Source organism: Nipponia nippon, unplaced genomic scaffold (genome assembly GCF_047370975.1).
Source record: "Nipponia nippon isolate SJK-2023a ecotype South Korea unplaced genomic scaffold, ASM4737097v1 scaffold_8, whole genome shotgun sequence".
Taxonomy (NCBI): domain Eukaryota; kingdom Metazoa; phylum Chordata; class Aves; order Pelecaniformes; family Threskiornithidae; genus Nipponia; species Nipponia nippon.
Window position 1 is genome coordinate 14,495,577 of NW_028262402.1, and position 27,241 is coordinate 14,522,817.

The 27,241-nt window shown below is 37.0% G+C and overlaps 1 protein-coding gene across 7 annotated transcripts in view; it reads right to left on the minus strand.

Annotated features, from left to right (window-relative positions):
- Nucleotides 1-8,627: 8,627 nt before the first annotated feature.
- WDR36 (WD repeat domain 36) overlaps nucleotides 8,628-27,241 on the minus strand; it is a 38,054-nt gene continuing 19,440 nt past the window's right edge. For 5 of the 7 annotated variants that reach the window (XM_087742110.1, XM_087742107.1, XM_087742108.1 and 2 more), the window contains 10 exons: nucleotides 26,293-26,458; nucleotides 25,895-26,003; nucleotides 25,032-25,111; nucleotides 21,126-21,233; nucleotides 19,853-19,950; nucleotides 18,192-18,334; nucleotides 17,421-17,537; nucleotides 17,102-17,183; nucleotides 14,644-14,831; nucleotides 8,628-12,884 (listed from right to left, as the gene is read on the minus strand). In XM_087742110.1, the coding sequence (XP_087598236.1) occupies nucleotides 12,735-12,884; nucleotides 14,644-14,831; nucleotides 17,102-17,183; nucleotides 17,421-17,537; nucleotides 18,192-18,334; nucleotides 19,853-19,950; nucleotides 21,126-21,233; nucleotides 25,032-25,111; nucleotides 25,895-26,003; nucleotides 26,293-26,458 (1,241 nt within the window). In that variant the 3' untranslated portion in view covers nucleotides 8,628-12,734. Of the gene's footprint in view, nucleotides 12,885-14,643; nucleotides 14,832-15,989; nucleotides 16,113-17,101; nucleotides 17,184-17,420; nucleotides 17,538-18,191; nucleotides 18,335-19,852; nucleotides 19,951-21,125; nucleotides 21,234-25,031; nucleotides 25,112-25,894; nucleotides 26,004-26,292; nucleotides 26,459-27,241 lie in introns of those variants that run through there. The other 2 variants (XR_015701037.1, XM_087742113.1) reach the window with 2 other exon arrangements.

The following is a 27,241-nucleotide window of genomic DNA, read 5'->3' on the forward strand; positions in this document are numbered from 1 at the left end:
TATCACATGTAATTTATCAATACCCAACATTCACTTTACAGCACTTGAACATTAGCATTGAATATGCTTTTTAAAGTTTGCACAGAGTCCCAGAGAAGTTACTGGGTTCTCAAATACTGTAAGTGAACCCATTAAATAACAAAAACATTCAAACATGTATACAAAAGAGAGAATACAATAAACTATGTATATTCTCAGTGATTTTTTCCATGTGTTTAAGTGTTAAACACCAGGTCATACTTTGCAACACAGGTGCTCTGAGATGACAGTCCATGGCCAAATGTGCTTCACCAGTTGCCAGCTAACTCCTCTACAGTCAAGGAGAGAAAGAGTGCTTTGATCATGACATCCCAAATGAGGCTGTCCACCATTACTGCTACTGGCTCCTTACACTGCAAAGAACCCCCAAAATCACAGTCTTCATCTTTTAGAGCGTCTGCACAACTTGAAGACCTGTCCTCTTAGGCCAGGATCTCATCCAAAGCATTGTTTACTATAAAACTTCCAAGGAAAACAAATGTTATTGTGAAATGGACTTCCCTGAAATGAAATGAAATGGAAATTTTGGAGTTTGACAAGCTAGGGCATATTACTGACAAAATGCTAATACATTCTGAATGAGCATTTTTTTTTTTTTTTATTCCAGAAGTGGTACTTGTTAGTTCATGAAGTACCTGAAAACCACAATTCAAGTTTGTTACCTGAAGTCTGTCTCTCATTTGCTGCTTTGTGGACATTTTTTTAAGATACACTTAAAAACCAGGATAGGGATTCCAAAAGGTTTGCCTGTGTTTTCTTTCCAGATATAATACGCTGCCAGCTAACTAAGAGGATGATGCAGCCAGTGACTTACTCTCTGATGTTTACAGTTATCCCAAGCTGCCTACAACTCAAGAAATAATCAGCCTTCATGGTTGTTTATCAAAGGATTCAAAACATGAAGTCATATAAAAATTATTTTTCATTTTCTAAATAAGAATGCCTACACAGCTCAGCATTTATACATACCTATATCTACATTGCTTAGGTAGAAGGTTTTCTTCCCATTACAAGGTCATCTTTGCAACTGTTTCCTTTTTAATTTTACCCAAACTAAAGACCTAGAAAATCAACAGGGGGGCAGGGCAGGGGGAACCCAGGACAGATAAGGATTAGTTGTTTGTGGCTTTTTTCAGTGAAAGAACTAGGGGGAATAAGATAGAGTTAGCAAGTAACCAGCCTCAAAGCAAGCAAGAGGAGGTAGCTGTGCGCAGGCAAGCTGTGGAACTCCTTGCCATGAGATACTGCAGATGCCAAAAATGTAGATGGAGTCAAAAGATGCCAGGCAGATTCATGAAAGAAAAATCCATGGTTCAATATCACAGAACAGTTAGAAACCACCTTTGTCTCAGATAGTCCATTAATTTCAAATTGGTAAAGGCTGAGAAAATATTTCAGAGGAAGTATCAGGTATGTTTGCTGTGTTTCACTTTTCCTTGGCGTCTGCCTTTGGCCCCTTTGGTCAGATCTAACAGAGCCATCACACAAGTTTCACATTTGTTATCTCAGCATAAAGCAAAATTTAGACAGCAGGCTGGATAAAAATATGATCTTACTGAAGTGATTTTTCCTATAGGTTATTTTCCTAAATAACTTTTCTGTTCTTCACATCACAGAAAAACTTTGGCCAAGAAAATCTCCTGCTATGTGGGCACTTCCAAAGACTGATGGTTTTGACTCACAGTAAGGCATTTGCACAGTTAATTAGTTAGTTACTAATTGTTTATATATATATATCCTGAAGCCCACCAAGCTTGGAACTCCATATGGTGGCTCACTATGGCCTAAGAGTTGCAAAGAAGTCTGACATGGGAGTTCTGATGCCATGCGCTACATGTGTGATTGAAGTTATGTGCAAATAAAACCAGAAACTTAGGGGAAATGTTAGGCCACTTCAATAACGCATCACACTACTAGATCCGCAGATAATCAATATCCTGAAAACCAAGCACGCTGAAAAGTCAGACAAAAGCCTTGTCTTTTTGTTGCTCCTCCATGTACATTTACAACCTTTCATTATATGAACTTCAGGGACATGATTTGTGGGCTCTCAAGCAAATAATCAGGGCCCCACAGCACAGGAAGGGAAGTAAATGCATGGCTACACTTCATCTTCATCTCTTTGTCCCTATCTTTTAAATGTAAACTTCCTTTCATCATATGTAAAAGAGTGAAATAGCTGAGGGACAGCAACACATTCTTTACTATCACTTTGGCTATCCAGATAGAAGTCTTCATAGGGGAAAAGGAGAAAGAGAGGGGACAGCTTTTAACAACATTATGACTAGATTTGTCAGCACTCAGATGACAACATGATGACTCACACGACTGAAGTGATTTGAATTCACAGAACAATTCCTCATTCATTGCATTTCTGGGTAGAATCAAACCCAGAGGTTGCTATCTATCCATCCATGAATATGAACACTATTATATGAACCGGTCTTACTAGGAGACAGCCTTGACCATTTAGTATTCTTTTACTGTTGCTAGAAAGAAATTGGTTTGAGTTGAAGTACAGCAAGGCTGTAAGCATTTGACTGGGTGGGTAACTTATTTTGCATAATGGTAATATATCACTCTATTTTCCCTATAAACCTAGAAGTGCTGTTTGGAGTTAATACAGGTGAGCACTGAAGGCTTTTGCCAGAGATGAAGATAGGTTGAGTTATTAGGAACTCCTAGGTAAAATGCTTGAGCAGTGATCTTCACAAAAACACAGTTGGTCAGATCTCAAAACCATAGGTCGCAACATGGAATCTGGAAGACGGGGTTTGCTCTTTTTCCAGCTTACCATGAATGCAGAAATCTTGATTTTCATCACTCCTCTTCTTCTAGCCCCAACTATCTCAAGACAGGACTAATACTGAGTGGCAGGACAAAGAGCCAAGAGTTGAAATTCCTCTGTACTATTTCTGGTTGTTCTGCTGACTTCTTAAAGGACATTCAGCAACAACGGATCTATCAAGACTGTATGATGAAAAAAGCAAGAGGTAGCAAGCTAGCACCAAACTGTTTAGGCCTGGAAGCCATAACTGGGAACCCAGCCTCTAGCTAACACTCCTACATGACAACATACAGCTATTTCTACATGGTACTATACTTACATGGTCCATTTCCCTACATGTCACACAGTTCTGATAACAGTTACCTATATTCATGGTTTGCTGTCAAGCTAAATTTATCCAAGTGCTTTAAGTCTTTGGATGAAAGGACCTCCCATTGAGCAAGTGGAAATTATTACCAACATTATAAAATGAGTGGGTGCTGCTTAGACTGAGAATTAGCTCTTCAGAATGTGGTTGCTAGCGAAATAACAATGGGAAAAGAAGCACTTGTCTTTCAAGTTAGTCTCTAACAGGAATAGAAGCAGACTGTAACAGAGGATAATTGTTACAGTTTGAATCCTAGAATGGAAATTAAAGAGATTAATGGAACAAATAAGATTTTTCCTTTATCTTAGTACAATCTGCGGAACAATCCTGTCATTTTAGTAAGACACCCTCCCTTTTAGTTAAAGGAGAAAAGCATAACTAAGCAATGTAAAGAGAGAATCTTGTTTAGAAATATGGAACATAGAGGATAAAAATGCTGAATTGACCAGATGTGTCCACAATGTTTTATTCAGCTCTTAAAATTTCTGTAAATGATACATGGAAGCAGTGGGGTGAATACTGAAAGAACAATTTTGCAGAAACTGAGAGAGGATTGGCAGAAATAATTGGAAAGGTCAACAATAAATGCTAGTAAATCTTTGCTTTTCTAGTTTGGGGATGATGATAGTTATAGTTAAGAAGATGATCTTGAGAGTGTCTTTCTGGAAAAAAGTAAAATCTGATTGGAGAAGGAGGAAAATCATACAATTCTCTTAAGCACAGAATTTTAATATTTTATTAGATTTAAAATCTGTTTTCATTTGTCTGTTGCTATCTATACATATTTCCAATACCTAGTTAGGTTAATATTTGTGAGAGGCAAAAAGCCTGTGGCCATGTAGACTTATTTCAACAGAATAACAGAGACTGGAACATCATTCAAAACTGTCAGTTGTCCTTTTCTGTTTAAAGGCAATGGATTATTTCATTTAATACTCTCCAATGCACATAAAACAGTTACTTAGCTTTTCTGAATGTAGTTCTCAATACTGATTGATTAAGATTCAGGTATTTTATTTAGCAATCTTGTCTTCATAAGCTTTGCAAAAGTCTCTCTTGTTTAAAGCTTTTACCCCAATCCCTTTTCAAAATAACATACTATATTATTATTCAAAGACAGCAGAAAATTCACTTATGGCTTATTATAAAACATATTTTTTTTCCCTGTTATTACAGCAGACTGTCTTGTAGCATAGAAGCCTGTTTCTTGTCAGTGGCTAGAGATTCACTGTGGATATCTCTAATCAACAGGAATCTGTCATTCTAATTGACAGTTCACTTAGGGCTGTCAGTTATTAAAAGCAGAGAGCTAACACAGCTTAATAGTTACCTAGACCATAGCATCTCTTTTAGGACTGTAACCAGTATTTAAAAGAGTATTTAAATCACAAGAACAATAAATCTGGACTAGTATCTAAATCTGGACTAGTATCTAAAATGTATGAGATTTTTCAAAGCCTCTCCTGTCAGCATGAAAGGAAATGGCAAGTGTCAGAAGAACAGCACCTCCTCAGTCATGTCAAAATAGCCTGGTTTATACATGTATGCTATAATTAAGATTTATTCTTTAACTGCCAGGCACTAGTCTCAGCTAAGAAATATTCTCACACGCATGGAGCAGAGAATCTAACATGGTCAAACTTTCATTAGCACATACTGTTTTCAGTATCATTATCGCTTAGGATTAAAGTTTACTTCATTATTTTACCTCTAATATTTCACTGATTTTTTTCTTTCATTTTGACAATTTCAGTATTTTCTTTCTTTACAAAGTAGATTAATCAAATAGTTATAAAGTAGGTTAACAAATTTTCCAAGCTCACAGAAACAGGTATTTTCATGAAAAAATAAATCTTAACTTAACCTTCTATTTTGTAAAGACAAATCTGTTCAGGTCTTGACAACCCTTAGAAACATTCAGTATATCTCACTAATAGGTTTCTGTTGGGGAAAAATTGGTACATTTTCCACATAATTTTATCAAGTAAATGCTTCGACAATATCTTTGTATTTGCCCACTACATCATTTTTTTTCTGCCGCCGTTTAGGATCTTGACAGTGGCAATCAAAATATGCAGACGTGATTCCCAATTTATATAGAAAACAGCTACAGTTCTCTGAGAGGCTGAATTCCAGCTTTGGCTCCTCTGTTTATGAAGAAATCATTCCTGTCTGCTTCCCTAAGGAAGGCCAGGAGACATCTTGCAACTTGCATGTTACCATGCATATGATATCCTCAATGTTTAACAGTGGGGGGCCGCTTTTGGACTCTGTAACCCTGACTAAGCAGAATTGCCTGTGGGAACTATGTAAGGCATAAAGGCAAGATCTTGCAGTCACCTTGCTGTAAAGAAGAGAGCTTCTACAGCGTGGCCACAATGCTCCACTGCTAGGCAGGGAAGAGGAGGAACATGTGGATGCCTGCCTCTAGCCACTGTGGGCTTTCAGCAATCAGATCCTTGGTTCCATGCAGGATCACTGCTATTTACTTCACTGTCTCCCATTCCTCCTGTGTAAAAAGAGGCTCTGTGTCCCTCTCTTCCTAGCATTTTTTTTTGTTGTAACTCCTGCTCTGGTATTCAGGTATCTGCTCTGATAATTTCATTAATTATTGTGGGAGATGCTGCAAAGGGAACGGCATCACTAGAGAGGACATCCTCTCCTCGGCCAAGTACCACTGTACTGGGGTCCATCCTCTTCCCGAGGACTGACAATCTTTCTGACTTCTGACTGCACGGGTTCTTTACACCACCTCAGGTGTTGTCTTTGCTAAGGAGTGAGATTTGATTGCAGTAATTCCCCAGCTCCTAAAAAGATACATCCCAGCCTGTTTCTTTTACAATTTTGAGGTTCCTACTGTCTCCAAGCCTAAGCAGCAGAGTCTTGCTCCAAAATACATTTCTAGACATCACCTTTTCCCTAAGACTTTGTGTCTCTTTCTGAGCTGGCTACACACTTTGACAGTCTCTCTTAACAGTGTTCCTTGGACCTCTCACCATTCCCAGACTAAATGCCTTGTACCCTAGGAAGAGGGTCTTTGCTCAGGCACAAATTGTGTTACCGAATGGTTATAAAACAGTCAGGCTGTAGAAGCTATTATAAAAAGAAGAAAGATCTATAGCTGCAGCAGGGGACATAATACAGTGGTGATACACGAGAATGAAACCTCCAGGGATAAAAGGGAAGAACCTGTAAAATGGTCAAAGGTGTTGTGGCACCCACCAATTTTAGAATAATTTTTCTTATCAGACATTCAGTTGAAATACTTTCAACTTGCTTGGCAGTCTAATTCTTCTACACCTCATGACAAATCTCTCGAATGCCAGTAGCATTATTCAACATTGCTGCATCTAATTTACTGAGCTTCTTTGCTATGGGATATTTAAAAAAATAGTAATGTATTAGGCATAATTAGAACGTGACTAAATTAGTTTCTGTAATGCCAATTATACTGGATTACTACAAAAGTAATTCACACCTCTATGCTGTAGACCCAGTATCACCCATAAGCTAGCTCACGGTATAAAAGGTACATGGCATACAATGCAATAAACAAGCACCAAAATTTGCAAAATCTTAACTGACAGCATGCCTGTTGACTTTAACAGCAGCAATTTGCAAGTTTTAATAACAGACTACTAAGTAATTACATACTGTTATACTTGCACTGAATTTTATCATTAAATTCATGGCTCTTCCTTTGTCCACCTAACCAGTCACTTCATCCTAGAAGGCAACCAGCTTGGTCAAGCACGATTTGCCCTCATGACTCTCTGCTGGTTGTTCTTCATCATCTTGCCCTTTGTGTACTGGAGATGGATTCCAAAAGCACACACAGCACATGATCCGTGATTGTTTTGGAGACTGAGATAAGTTTGATCAACCAATAGTTCCCTGGACGCTCCACTTCACCTTTTTTAAAAATGGGCAAAACAGTCTCAATCCAGTTTTCGGGGACCTCCCCAATCACAATGCTTTTTTTATAGCTGATAGGCAATGCTATTATATTGGACAGCATCTGTGCCTAAGTCCTGTGCTGTCCCATGGTTATAAGGTGACTTCCGAGCACTGTGCTCTAAACTCCTCCTAACCCATTACTCCCCCTTTGTTGGCAGCTCCTCTCCTTCGGAAAGGATGCTGGTACACACAGAAAACAGAAGCAGGCTTTGCCTGTGAAGACTGAAGCAAAAAGGGCCTCAAGGATTTATGCCCTTTCCATATGCAGCAGTAGTATGTCATCCTCAGCCATCAATATGAAGGGAGCTGCAGGAATTTCTGTACAGATACTACTGTCTACCCTAGCACCATGAATAAACTATCTCATTTAAGCACTGATGTAAGCACTCTGAAATAGCTTATATTTATTTTGATTTTGTTGAAATGGGATTCTTCAAAAAGAGTTGGGCAGTCACCCCTCACCAACCCAAAGCAAAAGGCAAATACCGAGGTTAGTCTCAAATGTGAGTAACAACCAGCTGCAAAACCCTGTGTGAGCAAACCTTACGTTCAACAGAAAATGTAACCTGACACACCCTGAGAACACATCTACCTGTGTAATTAAACTTTGCCCCACATGACAGGAAGGGACATCTTGTGTTACAACAGGCTGATGACTTTTCAGTTCCAGCTATGCCAAAGAGATGCTAACATTTCCAAAGCAGTAGGGAACATCACTGGTTGTAAGAGAGGAATGTCATAACCACTTTTTACTGAGCTTAGTTTACAAAATCCTTTTGAGATGTGCAAATCTGAGTAACTCTCAAGGAGGGTTAGGGGTGCTAACGCATGGGATGAGTTGCTAAATTCACGTCTTATTCCAAGACCAACATTGGGTAACTCAAGAGACAGTAAGTGCTAGACCTTCAGCTATGTAGCTGTAAAACAACTATCAACTTGGCTACAGGCTAACGCAGGACAAAGGAATCCCCTGGACCTAATTCAAGTAGGTAACTTTCTTTTTATTTCCATAGCCTTTACAACCATAGCAACTGAGTGAGGATTCTACAAATACATTATTTTATTCTACCTTATTCTGATTTCTTCTGTGGTTGATTTCAGGTAACTGCCAGTCACCGAGGTGGTCTGATCCTTCAGGGGGATGACCCTTAACACTGGCATATTCTAACACACACAGAGCCAGCACAGCAGTCCTTTTAACACACTGGAGAGTCAGGGCAATATAATATGCACCTCCACTTAGCCACATGGACTGTTTTGTGAACTAGCAGTACATGCATCAGTAGAGAAAAGGTATCTTTCAGAGACTGCCACTAACAGGCAAAGCTCCATGATGTGCAACGGAGCATTAGAGAGCTCACTCAGTCTTTCTGGGGAACATGTAACCGCCAGGGTAGAAGTATCTTAGTTATTGTGTCCTTCATTTTTCTTTCAACTTATCACTGCTTCACAAAAAGAAAAAGCACAGGTGCTAAGGACATTTAACGACAGCATTTTATTCTCCTCTAACAGGTACTGCAAATCCATCGAAAAAGTAACACAGACTCCTTGCACGGACATCAAGTAAGGCACTGATTAGATTCCTCATCTCTGAAAAGGTAAATTATTTCTTTTAGAAAGATATTTTTTTCATCAAACAAGTAATTCTTAAGAAGCACAAGTTTTGCAACTGGTGATGTGCTAAAAAGACTGACGCGCTAACATACCATGCTCAGCAACATCTGCTGATGTCAACAGTCGGAAGGAGAAACTACTTATATATTGGTTACCTTTAAACAATGCTAAACTCCTTCAACACGGATCAACAGATCAAACCTTTCCTAACATTTCTTTGGAAGAAGCAAGAGTGAAATTTGACATGTACAAAGTGTGTAAGTGCTTCAGGCCAGTGGTCTACGCTGGCTGCTGAACAATGTGTAAATATTTGCATCTGTTTACTCTCACTTCACATTTGTACGTTTTTCCTCCTAATACCTCTATTTTTACTTGAAAGAAAAAGGAAAGATGAAGTGAAGGCTTATTATGGCTCACAGAGAAGCAACCTTCACTGGTCAGAGTTTGAATCCAGCCAGCAACAAATTCAGGGAACAAGATCCAATTACCCGGTTTGATGCCAAAACAACCGTGAGTTCCAAATCAGTTTGGAAAGCACAACACAGTCAAAAGAAAATAGTGGAACTACTGAGACCTAACTTGACAGGACTGCTGTGTACAGGAGTTGCTACAAGGAGCAGCTACGCTCAGAAGCCAAAAGAGAGAAAAATCATGGTGAAAATGGAGCACAGGAAAGAACATAGGGAGGCAGAGGCGAGTAACAAGAAGCAGCTGGGAGGAGTGCTGTGACACACCATAACATGGAGAATTGTTAACAGCAACAGTCAGAGCTAGCCTAAAACAGGCTTGGCATTGCGCAAGAATGGTAAACTCCTCAGTAGTTGTCCTGCTTGGAAGAAAACCTAGGGTTAACAACAACTATATCACTTAATCCGGATAATGATTTTTCTCACACCCTACTGCGTATGCCATTACAACGTCAATAGGCTTAATTGAGTTCTTTTGGGTAACGCAAAGCCCAATCTATCAAATTCAATTGTAATGTGTCTTACCACTTGTAATCAACAACTTTTGACTAGTATCACAAGATATTGTCCTTGATGTCTTAGGTGAAGAAATAATACAGGAAGTAGCAGGTGAAATATCCACTTGCATCCACTAGGAAGTGGAAATTATTTTTTATTTCTGAAGAAATTATTAATGGCAGAAAGTTACTCATCATTTTGATATGGAGAAAAACAGGACAAAATAAAAGGCTAAGAACAAGAAGCAATCAGAGCTATTGGTGTAAGACTGGAAACAGCTTTAAGAAGAGTCCAACACTCCTGAAATAGCAGTGATGACTAGGACTGCTGAGGAAAAGACAAAAGAATAAAGGAGGTGGGATATCACTAACATCTAAGGACTATTTTCTGAAGGAAACAATTGAAGTGTTCCAGGTAGACTTAAAACACATTTGTATACGATATAAGAAACTGCATTAAAACATTTAATGAGATCATCCAGACTGCAAAAATTATGTCAACGGTGTTACACATAAATCCTTCACAAAAATTAGTGCACTGGTTCTGCTTTCAGAAGAATGGCCTGTTTGGCAAAAAGTATGTCTTTTTTTTCCTGATTACATCAAGTAGTCCAGAAAAAAAAACAAAAACAAAAAACCCCCTCCTCTACAGATCTCACAAGTTTCGTAGATGAATCTTGTACATACACATTTAAACATCTGTGCCCAAAAAAGGCTTTCGTACGTCAGTGAAAAAAACGCATGTGCACACTCAGTAAAATGAAGTATCTCCTTCATAAGTAGAAACGAGTTCACAACTGCTCCATGGCTGAGAGGCAGTGAAGCACGAAGACTAGAGCACAGTTATTATTTCTCACATTCAAGAAGTAGGAGGGGCATACAACATTAGAAGATAGCAGGTCTGGAGTATACAAACAGAAATACATTATTTCCCTTAGTATTTAATTAAATTGTAGGTCCCATTACAACAGGATGCTGTGAAGGATAAATGGGTTCTAAAAGAGATTAGATGAACTCAGAGAGAACAAACAGGTCTGTCACAGAATATTAAACAAAACTGTTAGAATACAGCTGGGTCATGAAGCGTCTAAACAGCTGTCTGCTGAAAGCTGGTGTGATGTGCCTGAGAAAGGATCACTTTATACATGACCTGTTTGCTAGACCCTTTGCATCTATTCCTTGCTCCAGCTGGAGACACAACACTAGGCCTGACAGACCTTTGCTCTGATCCAAGAGAAAAGTTCTTTATCCACTGTTCCTTCTACTGAGGCAGGTCCACAACTCCTGACTTACTCATCTTTTAATATTATAATGTCTTGGTTCAAAAAATGATTGATTAAGGTCTTCTACACTACTTACATAACACCTATAAGCTCAGAGGTTTATTATGTATTACATTGACATTTGAGGGATTTGGAACTGCTTCAGATCCACTCAAGAAATTGGGAGTAATGGATTCTTGAGAATCATATCACCAGAAGTTAATCATTCTATGGTACAAAGGATTTTCTTAAATCTCAGTAGTAAACTTCATTAAAAAACCCTCAGGTGTACATCATTCCCATGGACTCCACATTCTCAGTCCTAAACGGCTAGAATGCCACAGTCTGTAAACTTCCGTATTTCTCTGTTCTCTTCAGGCTTTAATATGAGTCAGTTATGGATAAAGAACAGTCAGAACACCATAGAGAAGCTGTAAAAGCTGACTTCCCATCACCTCTGCAATCGTTTAAAAACCCTGATGACTTTTCTTGCAAATTTGAGCACCCAAAGGGATGCTGATTGCAGGATACATGTGGAATTGTCACTTGTTTCAGGCAGTATTCTGTACTCTACGCTGCATGTACATGGTTGCAAATAATTTGTTTGTGATACATAACTAATAGAATTCCATAATGTGATAGCATTAAAAAAAAAAAAACAAACCCACATATATAGAACAACAAAACTTATGCCAAATGCAAGGAACCCATCTTTCAAGTTTCCTCATCAAAATTGCATATACTTGTTTTAGTTACTCTGTTAGTCTATGCCTGTAGCTGCAGCATGTGAAATACAGCAAAGTCCTTGTTCAGGATATTCTTCTGCTGTGAGGCAGTACTCTCAAAGACCAAAGTTTAAGATAATCGTATTCGTGAGTTCCCAAACTCTGCCCAAACCTTATTATTTGAAACCTAAATATCAACTAATAAAAATAGCATCTGATTCAGTTAAAAATTCCCCACAACAAAAAGCTTTTATTCCAGTAATCTTTATCTCCTTGAGAAAAGAATCCTAATTTTTCTAAGAAATTGAGCCTCCAAAATTAGAGCAAGAAACCTGCTTACAAAAAATGGGTGAGTTTTTTTGGTTTAGCTTTGTTTTTTTTCAAGTTCCATAATTTGTAGTGCACCTAGAAATCTTTGCTTTCAGAAATAGGTGTCTGATGCAAAATAGTGAACACAGCTTGCCAAAGTGAGAAGAAAACTAATTTTTACAAACTTTATAGGAAGAGCGCTCTGATTGCAGAGGACTGCAATTTTTATAATCATTTGCTTTAAACTAATGTTAATAAATTGTTAATAATTCAGACTTCTAGTTTTATTTTTGCATCAACAATAACTGTTCATCAAGAACAATATAAATTTTCATCTCCTGGACAGAAATTACATTATCACTGTTTTTTTTTCCCTGCAGGTCATTTCTTCATTCTGATCTACATTTTTGGTCATGAAAACACAAGGTAGCTAGGTACATTACCTATAGCTGTCCAACTGTTTGTTCACTGACACCAGAAATTAACACAACATGAATATTTAAGCTGCACATATTAATTTTTTCTCTGACTGAAGTGAAAAAAAAAAAAAAAACTCAGTTATGCATGTTCTAAAATACTTTGCCATACACAGATGTATAAAATACAGCATCAGAAGTCCCAGTATAATTCTTGGAATCCAGTATTTTTTGGTAATAAATTGTACTATTATTCTGAGGGGAATTTTATGCAGACAAAACCCTTAGGTATTTTACAGCAAAGCACTTTTCATATATGTTAACACACACAGACTCTGATTGAAGAGAGTCCGCAGATGAATCCAAGTTTCCTCAAGTTGTGTTGACAATCTGGATACTTCTTCCAATAGGTTTGGCTCTGATGAGAGAATCTTAAGATGTAACTGAAAATGAAAACAAGCCATTAGTGAAACAAATACAGATAATAAAAAAATTTAAAGATCTGTTTCCTCATTCAATTCCAATACTTTGCTTTCAGGAATGTCCCAAGTAAAGGAAGGACACTTTTCCTTCAATTAATTCCCTCCATTTAATGCTGCCTCCCTTTTGCTAGTCTTTTACAAGCCATTTTACTCCTACATATGTATTAGATGGGATAAGGCAGCAAAATGTCTTAAATATGTTACTGCTTTACTAGATCTGCTGCTGCTGCTGAATCTATCCTAATCACACACTTCTTTAGAGGGTAACTTTCTCCTCTTTCCAACCTGCATCAGAAATTCCTCTTTAGGCTAGAAAGTCTAAACAGATGCCCTGAGGTCAATTGGGATTATGATTTTAATTATCCATGTTGCATAAAGCAAGAAGAATGATGTCAGCACACTCTATTGATACAGGGAGATGATGTCTATCTGTGTAATAAACAGTAGCCTTGGTAAAGCATAAAGAAAATAAACCTCTCAATCCTGTAGAGAGGCAATACATTATTACCACTTAAAGCATGGAATAGTTGTATTTTCCTGGCTACAACTTAAATCTAGGAGTCTTGCTAAGCTCAGAGCTGTTTTACTGGGAACCTACAACAAAATATATTGGTGTTCATGTGTCACAGGGTGAGTTTATATTATTCTACTGTAGTTCAGATCAGGAGTACATTTCTGAAGCAAATTACCTACCTGTCCCTATTCTACCCTGCAAGAACCACATATCTTTTGTATGAAACTAAACAGAAAGATGAATTCTAACGTTTAAGATTGCAACTATTAATCATGTCCAGTCCATGGGACCAGGCTAAAAATAAATAGACATGATAAAAAGCCACTGGTGAATGAGTATCAAGACCTCAACCCCAAGTGTTTCACTCTACAGATCTACTCCTGTTTGTTTGCACTAGCTGTTCTTGTGGAAGCTGCCCCACGCATTCTGTTTAACCCCATCAAAAGGAAAAGAGCAAGTATATTTATCCAGCATTACACTCTATCTTTAAAACCAACCCCTGTAATATTGCTATTAAGAAGCATTCAGTTAGACAGTATTACCTATGTCTGAATGTCTATAATAACTTCTTCCTAGTAAACTGTAATTAATTGCTTTCCCGTAGTTTCACAAATCAGAATATCTTGACATGGTGAGCATTTGTACATCAGAAGAGTTTGAATCTTCTGCAGAACCACCTTCTCTCTAAGAGTAACTGCTACTGTATTTTATCACAATAACTTTCTAACTTCCACACACCTAGGAATAATTTCATTAGCTCTGTGATGCTTAACAGGTAACAGAAGAAAGACAGCCCGCTGACATGAAAAGTAAAAGTCAGGCTTGCAATGTCTAGTGATAAGTCCAACAAAAGGCTTATTTTACTTCCCCAAACATTGTGCATTGAATTCTTTTCTTAAGACATAGCATATCTTAGCAATTAACAATCATTAAGCAGTTAGGTATGTTACAAAAAATAAAAACAATCCTAAATAATGAATACTAGAATAAAACCTGTCTAGCATGGTCCTCTTCACAGTATCTGTTTTTCTTGACTGTGACCAGATGAGTTGTCAAATTATCCAATACATTCAGTTAGTCATTTTAAAACCATCCCCAACAAAAATCACTTAAGATAATTCTTTCGAGCAGACGATTTACATCCTTTTACCAGACACCCATCATTTTAAACAGGACTAACATAAAATTTTATAAGACAATTGTTACCTTTAAAAATAGTGCAAGGTATGCCTGAGCAAGTTCAAAGTTGTACTTCTTGTTCAGCATCATCCCAATCATTCTCAAAAAGCTTAGCATCACCTCCACTGAGCCACCACCTTCAGGGGCCAAACTCCTTAGTTCTATCTCAATATTAGATGGTCCCAAGCTTTTCAGTAAGTTAAGTGGAGCTGTATCTGTGTTAAAGCATTGAGGGATATATTATCAGTTAACATTTGCAGAAAAGAATCCTATAAATCCTTCACGTGGACAGGCTTATTCCAAAATTCTTAAGCAGAGGCTGTATTTTTCAAGTTTCTACTGTTTCCTTACTTTTTTGTTTTCCACAAAATGCCATCCTGCCTTGAATTTACTGTCCCATCACATACTACAGAGAAGTACATCTCTAATAACACAGTTGCATTTTATTCGTAAATTCACCCTAAAAAATACAAGTAACATCTTTGTATCACTTGTTTCCCATTTCTGTCTTTCAAGCTGAACAAAATTTCTTATTAACCGTATAACGTTGTCATATTACACCTCTTGGCAAAAAGAATGTATATACTCAGGACTTCAGGCTGTTACTGCAAATATATCCTAGAAGAGACAGGGTACTACTTTTACTAGGAACCTTCACAGTGTTTAATCTTATTGACATCAAGCTAAATCAAGGATCATCTGGTGCCTCTAAGGTAATTATTAATTTTGTTAAGTGAATTCCTCCTGCTTTTCCTGGGACCTGCGGGGTGGTGGGGTGGGGGAAATCTTTTCCCTGGTAGAAATACATGCAATCTACAAACTCTTTCCTCCTCTTCATAAATGTTCTTCCTCAGGATTTCTACAATCCTACCTAATCTTTGAGAATTCAATCCATTTGCTTTAAAAATGCAGATATAAAAATATCTATGGTTGCAAACACAGCTGTTGGTAAAAACATTTTTAAAAATGTCTTCTAATTAATATTTCTTTTGCTAAGAAGTTGCTAAAAAGAGCAATTTCTTATACTTTTATATCATGGTAACTAATAGTATCAGGCATTGGCTAATATTCCTTAAGTAGTATAAATCTGTTTCCGTCTGTATTTGATTCCTATGAAAATCATTAGTTAGTTTTAAATGTAATTGCAATATTAACAATACTAAACAGATGCATTAACTCATTTTTGTGCTGTGACATTAAAAAAAATAAGCATGGAACATACTGCGAAGTTGGTACACATACAATATGGAAAAGGTGCCCCGCTCAATCTATGTTCCATAGTTCTGATCTGAGCTATGAAACCCTGTCTCCGTTCCAATGGCAAGCCAGGATGGCTTCTAGTATAATACTGTTTATTTGCATAGCCTAGGTACCTTTACAAGAGATCCTTGTAAAGTAGCAACCGCAGAGCCATGTTACACACCAGCAGCTTCCCAAGTCAGCATCAACAGGCTCTCTGGATTGGGATTACAGCACAGACCCTGGAGCGCACCTGCCTTGGAGCAGAAAGGTGGCCTGAGGGAGGCCCACGGGACCACTACTGCAATGCATCATGGAGTTCACTTGCTCCCTGGTACTGGCAGCCTCTAGGTGCTTGGTTAGGTTTTTAAATATTCACCTGATGTTTCATTCTTTGCTGAGCAGCTCTGAAGCAGCTTAATAGAATACTATCAATTGAAATACTAAAAACACAGCATAAAAACACACCTTGCTTGTGATAGATAATGAAGTTCTGCACACAGACTGTTTTAAGTGCAGTTGAGTAAGCTGGTCATCTCAAAAGAGTTTAAGAGGTAGAAAAATTCCCAGCAGAAGTGCCTTGTGGACAAGCTACCAGTGACTGTCCATTTACATTTCCAAAAATCTAAATTTCAGTGCTCCTGTAGCAGCACAAGTTAAACAGGAAAAACAGCAGGTGCATTCCACAGGCAATTTAAGGGACTGAATTTCAAAATTAATTGAATGTTAAAAGAAATCCAACAGCTTTTTTTAATATCAATTATTTCTTCCTAAGCTTTAAATTATAAAGCAATCAATTAAAACTCTAAGATTGCTGAATGTCTACTGAAGTAGCCCTTCAAAACAGAACTTGCTAGGCAAATTATGTTTTTCATGTTTCAGTGAATCACCAGACTATTCCTTACCAGATCATTCCCTTCCTTTCTTACCCTACAAATAATACATAGCACCTTTTCTGGGTGAGATCATCACAGTCTCAAAAAAAGTCTAACAATCTTAGGAATGTTACCTTCTTTCCCTGTATGGGTTTTAGCTAGAACTGGGCTTCGTGCTGCATGCAAGCTTGAGTACCAATGGATCTTTGATCTAGATAGGCCATCTATGTATTCGCTTTATACATAACAGGTCACTCTCTTTGCCTTTGCTACTGTACTATGCATATTTTTTTTCCTCTGCATTAGAAATCAAACGTATATCAAAATATTATTAGTATCTACATTTTTAGTGAAATGTCTTGTTAACTTACATTCATTAGTGCTCAGGGCTTCTTCAAGATGAATGTAGAAATCAGATTTCTGTGCCAGTACTCCAAGGTTTACTACCTTTGACTAGACCATGAAAGTATAAAAGAGTGTACATGAATATGCAAACACATTTTTACATCTCAATTAGATTTGTTTCCTACTGACAGAATAAAAGACTTTAAGAAAGAAAGCATTAATGTAAATGTGTTAAAACTGGTACTTTAAAGTCTTTAGCAGGATTCCACTCAGCACTAAAAAGCATTTAAGATTTTATTTTAAAATATGCTAGATAAACACTATTATATTGATTCTTGGTTTTACCTGTGTATCATTTTCTTCCTCTGGAGCAATGTATCTGGGTATAAGACCAGGAACTGTTGGGATGAAGAAAGGGGCCGACTTGGGAACTTTTGGTGGCTCTCTCGGTTTATTTTTTTTCTGTTAATTAGATACTTGAATTAAAATCATCATCATAGTAAGAACATGCAGGAATTTTTCTTTATCAAGAGTTTTACTTTTAAAATGCTATGAAAATTTTAAGGACAAACTGAAAAGTAAATACATTGGTAAGATGTTTTACAACTAAATATGAAGCTACTACTTAGAAGAAAAACAGCCCCTCTCCCAAATCCCAGAAATTGTGAAAAGCACCATATAGTCTTCTACTGCAAAATCTTGAAAAATAACTGAAAAGTGGGATCAAATTTTCTGATTAGGTAAATGCAGCTCATAGAACAAGGGCAAACATAACTGGCCGTATACTGCTATTTTTTGCACATTCCCTCTTTTTCTGGTTATGGGAATGCCTGACAGTGATTTGGAGGCATAACCTACAGCAGCTTTACAGGCACTCTTTAGCTGCATTGACATGGAAACATCTACCTTCAGACAGCTATTTTGCATATTGCAGAAACAGTAATAGCAAAAGTTATGAAACAGTTCCTCCTTTGCAAGATTTTTTGAGCATCCAAGAGAATGGTTAAGACAACCGTCTGTTTTACATCACAGAACAAATAGCCCTTATTTTACCTCCTTAAAAAATATAATCCAAATACTAGAGTAGATAAGCAATGGTGTGCCTAATATCATTACCTTGATAACATCAAGATTGAGGAGATTCTTCCACCTTGATTCCGGTAATGAGGAAAGGGTCACCAGCTGCTCTCCCAATTGCTCAGGTGAGACATATTCTATCATTTCATCACATGTTTCTTCATCTTCTGCCACATCCACATCTTTCAAGAACAGATATCTCTTACGAACATACATACTTCACATTTATTTTTTTAAAAATCAAAACAACATGATTATTTCTTTTGCAATTTTTGAAAAACACATGCATAAAAGCTATATATATGGGTGCCAGCATAACATATAGCTGAAAAGCTACAGAAACAATCTTTATTAACCCTATGAAATATTAAGTTTAAATTGTGAACAATTATAGCTAGAATGCAGAATTGGATAAACAAGATTTTAAAAGACTAACAGGATTTATCCACTTTGGCTGAAATGATATAAAAGCAATTTCTCAAAGTCCTAAAAGAAGAACAATGGATTACTTTGAAAATATTGTTAACTGTTTTAAAATATATACCCAGCAATTTTAGTTCTGAGTTACAAATCTGCAAACTCTTTGCATTTAAATACGCACAATATTCACAACTTGTTCATCGGTATGACTGAAGTGGCACATAAAAATGAAGAAAATCTCAACATTAAAGCACAACATCACAGAACAAAAGATACGCAGTCTGTCATTAGGTTTTCTCTAGACTTCCTATGTGGTCTTGACCAAACACCTCTACTGTCTCTTCCTTTTTGCAAAATATTACAAGGCTGAAACCCTGAATGTAATAGAAAAGCCTTAAAGAACAAAGAAATGTAAACCATTAAAAGCTCTGAGTATCTCAACAGGAACTTTACATTTGCTGAAGACAGAAAGTGAACTAAAGCGTTCAGCCAGAATCAGTTTATAGGATTAAAACATTCAAAGTTTTGGGATGAAATCCTGCCTCCCTAATTTAAGTATCTAAAATAAGTATGTGCTTAATAAAGCAGTCATCATCAAGTATGTTCCTGGCTCTTTTATGTGGTCAATAGCTAGGTGTGTTTCTCCTCCAGTCAGAGATCTAAACGTAGGCACCGCTGAACTTGGGCAGACAAGATCTCCATCTAGGGGCCTTCAGAAGCACAACCATTTCTATTATTAAATGTATCAAAAACGCAATTTAGGCCTTTCTTTCACTGGCAATCTAGCACAGGTACATGGCAGGTCAGCTGAACCCAATTCTCTTGCCAACAAGACAATATACAGCAGTGAAACTACCACGGCATACAGGCAGACAAAAAAGTTGGAGGGAAGTGGAACAAGGAACAATCCCCTTCCCACTGCCAAACAGTAACATTAATTTCAAACTGGCCTCATGGATGTCAACACAGAAGATATTTACACAAGTCTGGGATTACAGAAAGCCAGCAAATAGCACATATGTTTTTATTACCTACAAAATCTCCTTGAAGATGTGGAGATCATCCCAATGTAATTCTTTATGTCTGAACATAGAAACATGACTAGATTTTAGTAAATAATATTAGCATATGAGTAAGTATGCCAAAAATGGTAGACACAATAGGAACAGTTCAGACAAAGAATGCTACGACACAGTACGTTTTCACTGAGGAAGCAAACCATCTCTATTTGAAATAGAATGCCAAACTGAAAATAAAATACTCTTTCACCTGAAGATTACCTTGCACAGGGCAGGTGCTAGGACGTGTCACCAGAGAAGGTTCATAATCTGCCGGCAGTGGCCGTAAAGAGACAAGTGAATACAGAGAACGATTGGACCTGAAAAATAAGACAGGCATTTTAAAAACAATTTTCAGGTGAGTGGCAACAAGTATTTTAGACATAATTTTTACTGCAGTCTAATACTACTGCACTATGGCAATTCACCAGGTTCTGTTCAAGATTAGTTTTCCTCATCTACCAGATAAACAAGAAATGAAACATAGCAATATACATCATCTAAAAGTCTGAAACATAAAAGTTACGCTGAAGTATTATTGCCAAGAACATTTAATACACATGGCGTTATGAAGTATGATTACTTCAATCATTGCCAGTTACTGCATTTACTTGAAATTGCAAAATTGCCTATCTGCTTTGTACTTAATATGTACAATACATTATGCAAATATAAATGATTCATCCTGCTTTCACAGAATTTCAGAGTAGTACTCTTAGCAAACATTCTTGAGGTTTGGAACATGCACACAAGTCATTCTGGCAAATGATTTTTTCTGTCAATGTAAACCAGGGTTAGGTAAAAACATTTGTCATTATTCACAATGAAGCACTTTTATCTAAGCATGGAAAGGTCTAACAATTGAACACCCCTCAGGCAAAATGACAGGCAACAAATGTAACCTGAAAGATCTATTTACCAATCAAATGGAAAAAAAAAAAAAGAAACCAAAACACTTAAAAGGTGTGTTACTTCAGTACTGGACCTAACCAGTCATTTGCTTTCAAGCCATAACAGGAGGAAATTGAACTAAACCACATTTTACATCTGTGCTGATCTATGATTAACAAACAGAAATAATCGCCAACTTCCAAATTCTACTCAGAAGTCTCAGACAGCACTGTATACCAGGACAAGAAGAAAAGCCCTTCAGAAAGTAACAGTATATGAGCACTGATATTTCAAAAAGGGTAAAAGAAACCAGCAGAGTTAAAGAAAAACTTTAGGAATGGTGTAACAGAACTTCTTTAGAGTAAGAAAGAAACATTTAGAAAAAAAGAGATAATTTAATTATCAGAGTAAATATCTTAACGACAAGTGATTTCAAGATTTATGAATCACAACAATAGAGAATACCTGTCTTAATTAGAACCAGAGAAGACAAAACCTTGGAGACGATACTTTGCAGAACAATTCTCTATTTGCAATAAAGGTGATTAAAAGAATTCTTCCCCATCTGAAATTCCGTGTAGAAACAGATATATTACATACTCACCACAAATGAATTCCGAGATCATCCACATGTGCTGAAGCTAGAAAATCTCCTGTAGGAGACATAGTAAGGCTCACAGCTGCCGAATCTACCAAAAAACAATCTATGAGGCTAAGGAGAGAAAACACAACAGACGAATTCTCAGCAAGATGAACTTGTTTATCTATGCATATCTTAATTACACCGCAAATATGATTGTATGCAAGCAGGACACAGGAAGTATGTATACAAACCAGCATATTAGAAGTAAGTATTCAGATATGACATATAAACTTAGCACATGAATGGCACTGTGCAACAAACCACTCACCTCTCAAATTGTCTAAAATCAGTTACAGCTCGTACATTTATATTACCTCCTTAGACATCCACATTCTGTGGAAAATATGATAACCCATGCATTCACATTCAACTCCTTATGCCTAACGCTAACCTTTTTAGTGGCCATAAATTTCATACTTCCAATCAGCCCCAGGCTGCTCTGACCTCATCTTTTAATGCTTTGCTGTTAACTGTCAATTCCTTCTCTCAAGATACTTCATATACACCTGGTTAACACTAGGACCCAATGTTCCTAAAGTAATGAATTAACTGTACACTGCAAAATTTTATTATCTGCAACAGTTTGTTTTGACATTACAGCCTGATATACCATTCCTTTCACTGTTGCAGAAAACTGAAAAAACACCACATCAAAAGAAAGTTAAAATATTCAGTAGTATGTGACTATTTTAACAATAAGCCACTTGAGTTCTGGATGATGCCACAAGTCCTGGATGATGCACACCCTAGTAGACTTCCACTCAGGCCCAGGTTCACAGCACTGCTTGTCACTTGTTGAGGTATAAGTATCAGTTACTTCAAATTTTAAGCAGCAGTTGAGTTTGACAACTAGTTCATTGAGAGAAACAAAAAGAACAAATGGGGAGCTTGAATACTTTGTTCTTGTTTACAGACCAAAATCAAAAGCAAAGTGAGAACAACCCCATTCTGCTCACTAACCATAGAAAAAATATTGATGTAACACAGCAGTTTAAAATGTAATATCTTGTGGGCGCATTTTTTCTTAGGTATTGAGCACTCCTGTGATGGTTTGACAAACTATGTTAAAAATAAATGCCATTTTTTTCCCTGAATGGAATGTTTTATTTCTTCTGCATGCTATTAGACACAAGTTACAAGTAAAAAGTAATCAGGCAACAGCCATATCATTCATCACTTTCAACATAAACTGTATAAATACTAAACCCATAAATGCCAGAACATGTATAAGTTACACTGATACATTCTGTACACACTGCACAATGGCTAGAAAATTTACCATACTGTTTTTAGTTTCAAATCCATCAATCTTTATGAGTAACTGAGAAATATTGTTCAATAAAGCAACCATAAAGAACAACTGCAAAACAAAGATAACATTAAGTTTTTCTACTTACGGAATTTAAATGATTGAAATTACAGACTTGGGGGCGGGGGGGAGGAGGCAGGAATCAATCCACTATAGGACAATGAGAGACATGCTTGCAATTTTTACACAAAACGTACAGTAATCGCTAAATGAATCCTGCCTGGGGGCTGAAGGCATTTACCTTTACACTTCCTGCCTAACTGCAAAAGTCAGACAATGGAAAGTATAAAATTGTTGAGCTTGCAATATCAACACGTTTCTTACACCACTCTGTCTCAAGTACTCCATCCAAACTATAAACAGTCAGCTTGTACCTTCAATTCCTTAATTTGTCTATGCAAGCTGCACTGCAGAAAAAAAAAAATGCATAATGCCAAGGTTCCTGCTTGTAACTTTCTCTACAGAAATGGGTAATTTTTTTCCCCAATTCTCAAAAAGCCCTACATAAAAAACATGCACTAAGTATACTTACATTATGTAAGGACCGTTAAGCAGCATTCTCAAGTTAAAAGAGATGTTCAGTAAGTAAATGATATGACATCTATTAAAGTCAGTTGGTATTTTCCATAACATAGGACTTAGTCATCTAAAAACATGTTTTCCATCCTTTTGTAAGGACAATATCAAAGCTGAGTCTTTAGAATGCACAGTTTATAATTTGGTTGTTCTATTTATGAACAAATATACTAGAGCAGAAGTAAATCGAGCATCTGGCTTTTTATTAAAAGCCGTTCTTCCTTTTCAATACACTCCTCTGCCTATAGTTATGGAAAAAGCTTTCCTTTAAATTCCGGAAGAACAATTTAACCTAGTTACTTTCAAAAACAGGGTTTGTCATGTACCTGCCTAGATTTCAGCTTGACGAGAACTTCTTGCAGTTACTTAAGAGAGAAGAGACAAAATATTCACTTACGTGTTACATGCAAACAAGATCTACTGTTAGATTACTTTTAAAAAACAGTATGAATGAATTATTACTGCAAAGTATTATGTTATTAAAGAAATGAAAGACACGAGTAACATTTCTGAAGATTTATAATTAACGCTGCAATTTTTTGTCAGCATATAATTTTGAAAGGGAAAGAGGGTTTGAAAGAGGAATTCCAAATAGAGTGTTAAGTTCCCTCTCATTTATACTGGATGGAAGACAGTTACTGTCCATCCTGTCCCATTTTAGAGTAGTGTCATTCATCATGTAAGAATAGGTCAATTGTTTGTTGAGATTCAACACACTTTTCTAGTAAAATGAAAACTTTTACAGTATACAAAATTATTTACCAAACCACCTCAACAAAAGTAATCAATCTGAATGAAACCATTCAGTCCCAGGTAGGACCAGAACTGCACACTGCATAGCACTACTTTAAATTACTAAAAATCTACCTGATGTACTGTTAAAAGAATGCACCGGCACAACTCAAAGTTACTTTCCGGTCTGTTTTCTTCTGGGCTCCTGAACTTCTTGTGTGTACTTGTGTACTTCTTGGTCAAATTTCATTCTGGGAGAAGACTACTCACAGTGGACCATAAAAAGAGTATTTTTGGCAGTTGCAGGCATGCACAAATGAAAAATAGAACTGAAGTAAACCTTTATTGTGTTGCTAAAATGAATGTAAGTGAGAACAGGCTTCCATTTACAATACCAACTGGAGTACTGCATCCAACTCTGGGGCCCTCAGCACAAGATGGACACGAAGTTAGAGCAGGTCCAGAAGAGTGATCAGGGAGCTAGAATACATTTCCTATGAAGAAAGGCTGAGAGTTGGGGTTGTCCACTCTTGAGAACAGAAGGCTCTGGAGAGACCCTCTTGTGGCCTTTCAATACTTACAGGGCACTTATAAGAAAGACTGAGAGAGACTTTTTAACAGGGCCTGTACTGACAGGACAAGGCGCAAGGGTTTTGAACTGAATGCAGGTAGGTTTAGATTGGATAAAAGGAAGAAATTTCTTATGATGAGGGTGGTGAGACGCTGGAACAGGTTGCCAAGAGAAGTCGTGGATGGCCCATCACTGGAATTGTTCAAGGTAAGGTTAGACGGGTCTTTGAGCAACCTGATCTAGTGAAAGATGTCCCTGTCCATGGCAGGGGGTTGGACTAGATGTTTGAAGGCAACTTCTAACTCAAACCATTCTATGACTCTATGAATACTTCAGCATATCACAAAGCAATTCACCTTAAGTGATCTCTTGCCACTTAGACTATAGTGCTGCTTCCAGACAAAGAACAAAGTTGCACTCATTCACACTACATGAAAACTCCAGGTGTCATCATTAGATCTTCAGGACATTGTTATTCTGTATACCCAGAAAAAGGCACATATTGCTAGCATCACGCACAACTACAATACTGCTTACTGAGTTGCTACACCATGTGCAACTTTGAATATCACATAGCAGAGGTTGGTGACAGATAATCAAGCCAGAAGGCTTTTTACCACTTAACAAACAGAAAGGGGATTATAATAAATTTCTGCTATATGTTTTTCAACTGACTCACCATCCAGAAGGAAGGTCCCAAGTCTTAATGGTACAGTCCATGGATGAAGTTATTAGCCAACGACCATCAGGACTGAAAGTCTAAAATAAAATAGTCAATTCAATTACACAACTACAAGTCAGTCCCTACAGGAGGTCCAGTTTTACACAGTTCTAGATTAGATTGTTCCCTAACACCAGGATGAAATGGTGTGGCCATAAAACAAAACTGACACCACCTTAATGAAAGCAAAATATGACAAAAATGGAAGCTATTTCAGAACAGGTTTAAATATATGACACAGGATACATCTACCTATTAGCAAAAGTACTTTAGTCCGCACTTTTACATTAATGATGAAAACCACTGAGCATAAAACTGAAGAAATCAAATAAATACTTCCTTACTAGCACTTAGAATTAAATCAGAAGCTAAAAACTATTTCAATGAACACTACAAAGCACTATTGCACAAGATGTAAAATAAGGAATTACCAGTGCATTGCATAATCTCAGATCTGTTTACACCTTTTATTTACCTGGCTCATCTTTTCCATATACACAGTTACGACCGTTGCACAATTTTGCTCCTCAACATGGTTTCCACTATTCCTAATGCTTTATTTTGTTAAACCCAAAATGAGCTTGTTGCAAAGTTATAGTAAAATCCCAAAGCACAGTAAAAATACATGGCCATTTGAACACTCTACATTTTAACTTGAAAACTAACATGGCCAAAACTGCTGTAAAGCTGAACTGTAACTTTACTATTCACAGCTGAACATAATAGTCAGTGGCTTAATATACGCAGAGAAATCCATCATCTTTAAAACTAATTAGGTATTTGTATATGCCACCTGTTACAGAAAATGAATTAACAATTACCATGTCATTAATCCGTCCGTGGTGTCCTGAGAACGTCCTGACAATCTTCCTGGTTTCTATATCCAGAACACTAATACTGAAGTCATCAAAGGTTATTCCCAGAATACCACTGCCAAGAATCATTAGCACATGATAGTGAATACTCCAGAGACAAAAAATAAAAACAACATCTTAACATTGCTCCAAAAATCTTTTATCCTGAGATAATCTCAGATACACAGTTATTACATTCCTTCAGTCTAATAAAATGTCTTGTAGTCATTTTGTTTTGTCAACTAGTAGTCAGTTGTATTTCAAAGCATCAGAAATTTAAACTTTATTAGAATATTTGGTTGTCATCCTAGACTTATGTACTTACAGCAAAACAATAAGCACCTGAAATACCTTCAGTTTCTTACCTGTCTCTGTGAAGCAGAATTCCACTTGGAGAAGAAGAAAGCTCAGTGGAATAAACTAGATCTTTAGTTTTGAATTTCCAAAATTTAATTAATCCTTCACTACCAGCTGTGATTACCAGCTGGTTTAATCCATCCACTGCCACCCCTCTAATGGCCCCCTCATGTGCTGCAAATCAAGGGAAAAGAAAGTTGTATTTCAGAATTTAAACATAGCATAGAAATCAGGAGAATGTCAAACGCTATTCTGTACATCCGCCTAACTACAATAAATGAGCAGTAGGCATGTGACAAACAATTCTAAAGCCAGCTGACAAGACTGCTCGAATATTAGAAGCTTCTTTGTCAGTACAGAAGCCAAATTGCTTTCAAGTAAGCACCTAGAATAGAGTTCAAAAGTTGTGAGTAATTGAAGCTGAATATTAGCTTTTATTTCTGCTTTCAGTTTGGGGGGCCTTTTTTGAATGTGAGATTTGAGGGACTTTGTGAATCACCTATGGAATGCCTTCAGAGGATCCGACAACTCCAGACAAAATTTACAGCTTCAGTTCTGCCACAAAGTCTGAGAGTTTTCCTAGGCTACTTTACACTGCAGCGTAAAGATAAGGCATAGCTCCTCTGGTTTCAGATCAATTTTGTTTCTTAATCTATGCCTAGGGTACTGGCCAGTAACCAAACTTATAAAATTCATCCCACTGTAAACCAATAATGTTATTAGGAGACTACTTCATGTTTGCTATTCTAGATGGCTTTTAGAAACCCAGTAGGGCTTAAGGGTTCATCAGGACTCTTTCCTTGTTTCTGCAACAAAAAATTTCAGATCACGAGGGCCCTATTATCAACTGCAGACTTACAAAGCAACAGCAAACATACATGAGGATGCATGACATGAAATATATACGTATCCAACAATTAAAAGGAAAAGTCTGAACGCTGTCACATTAAGTCCTAA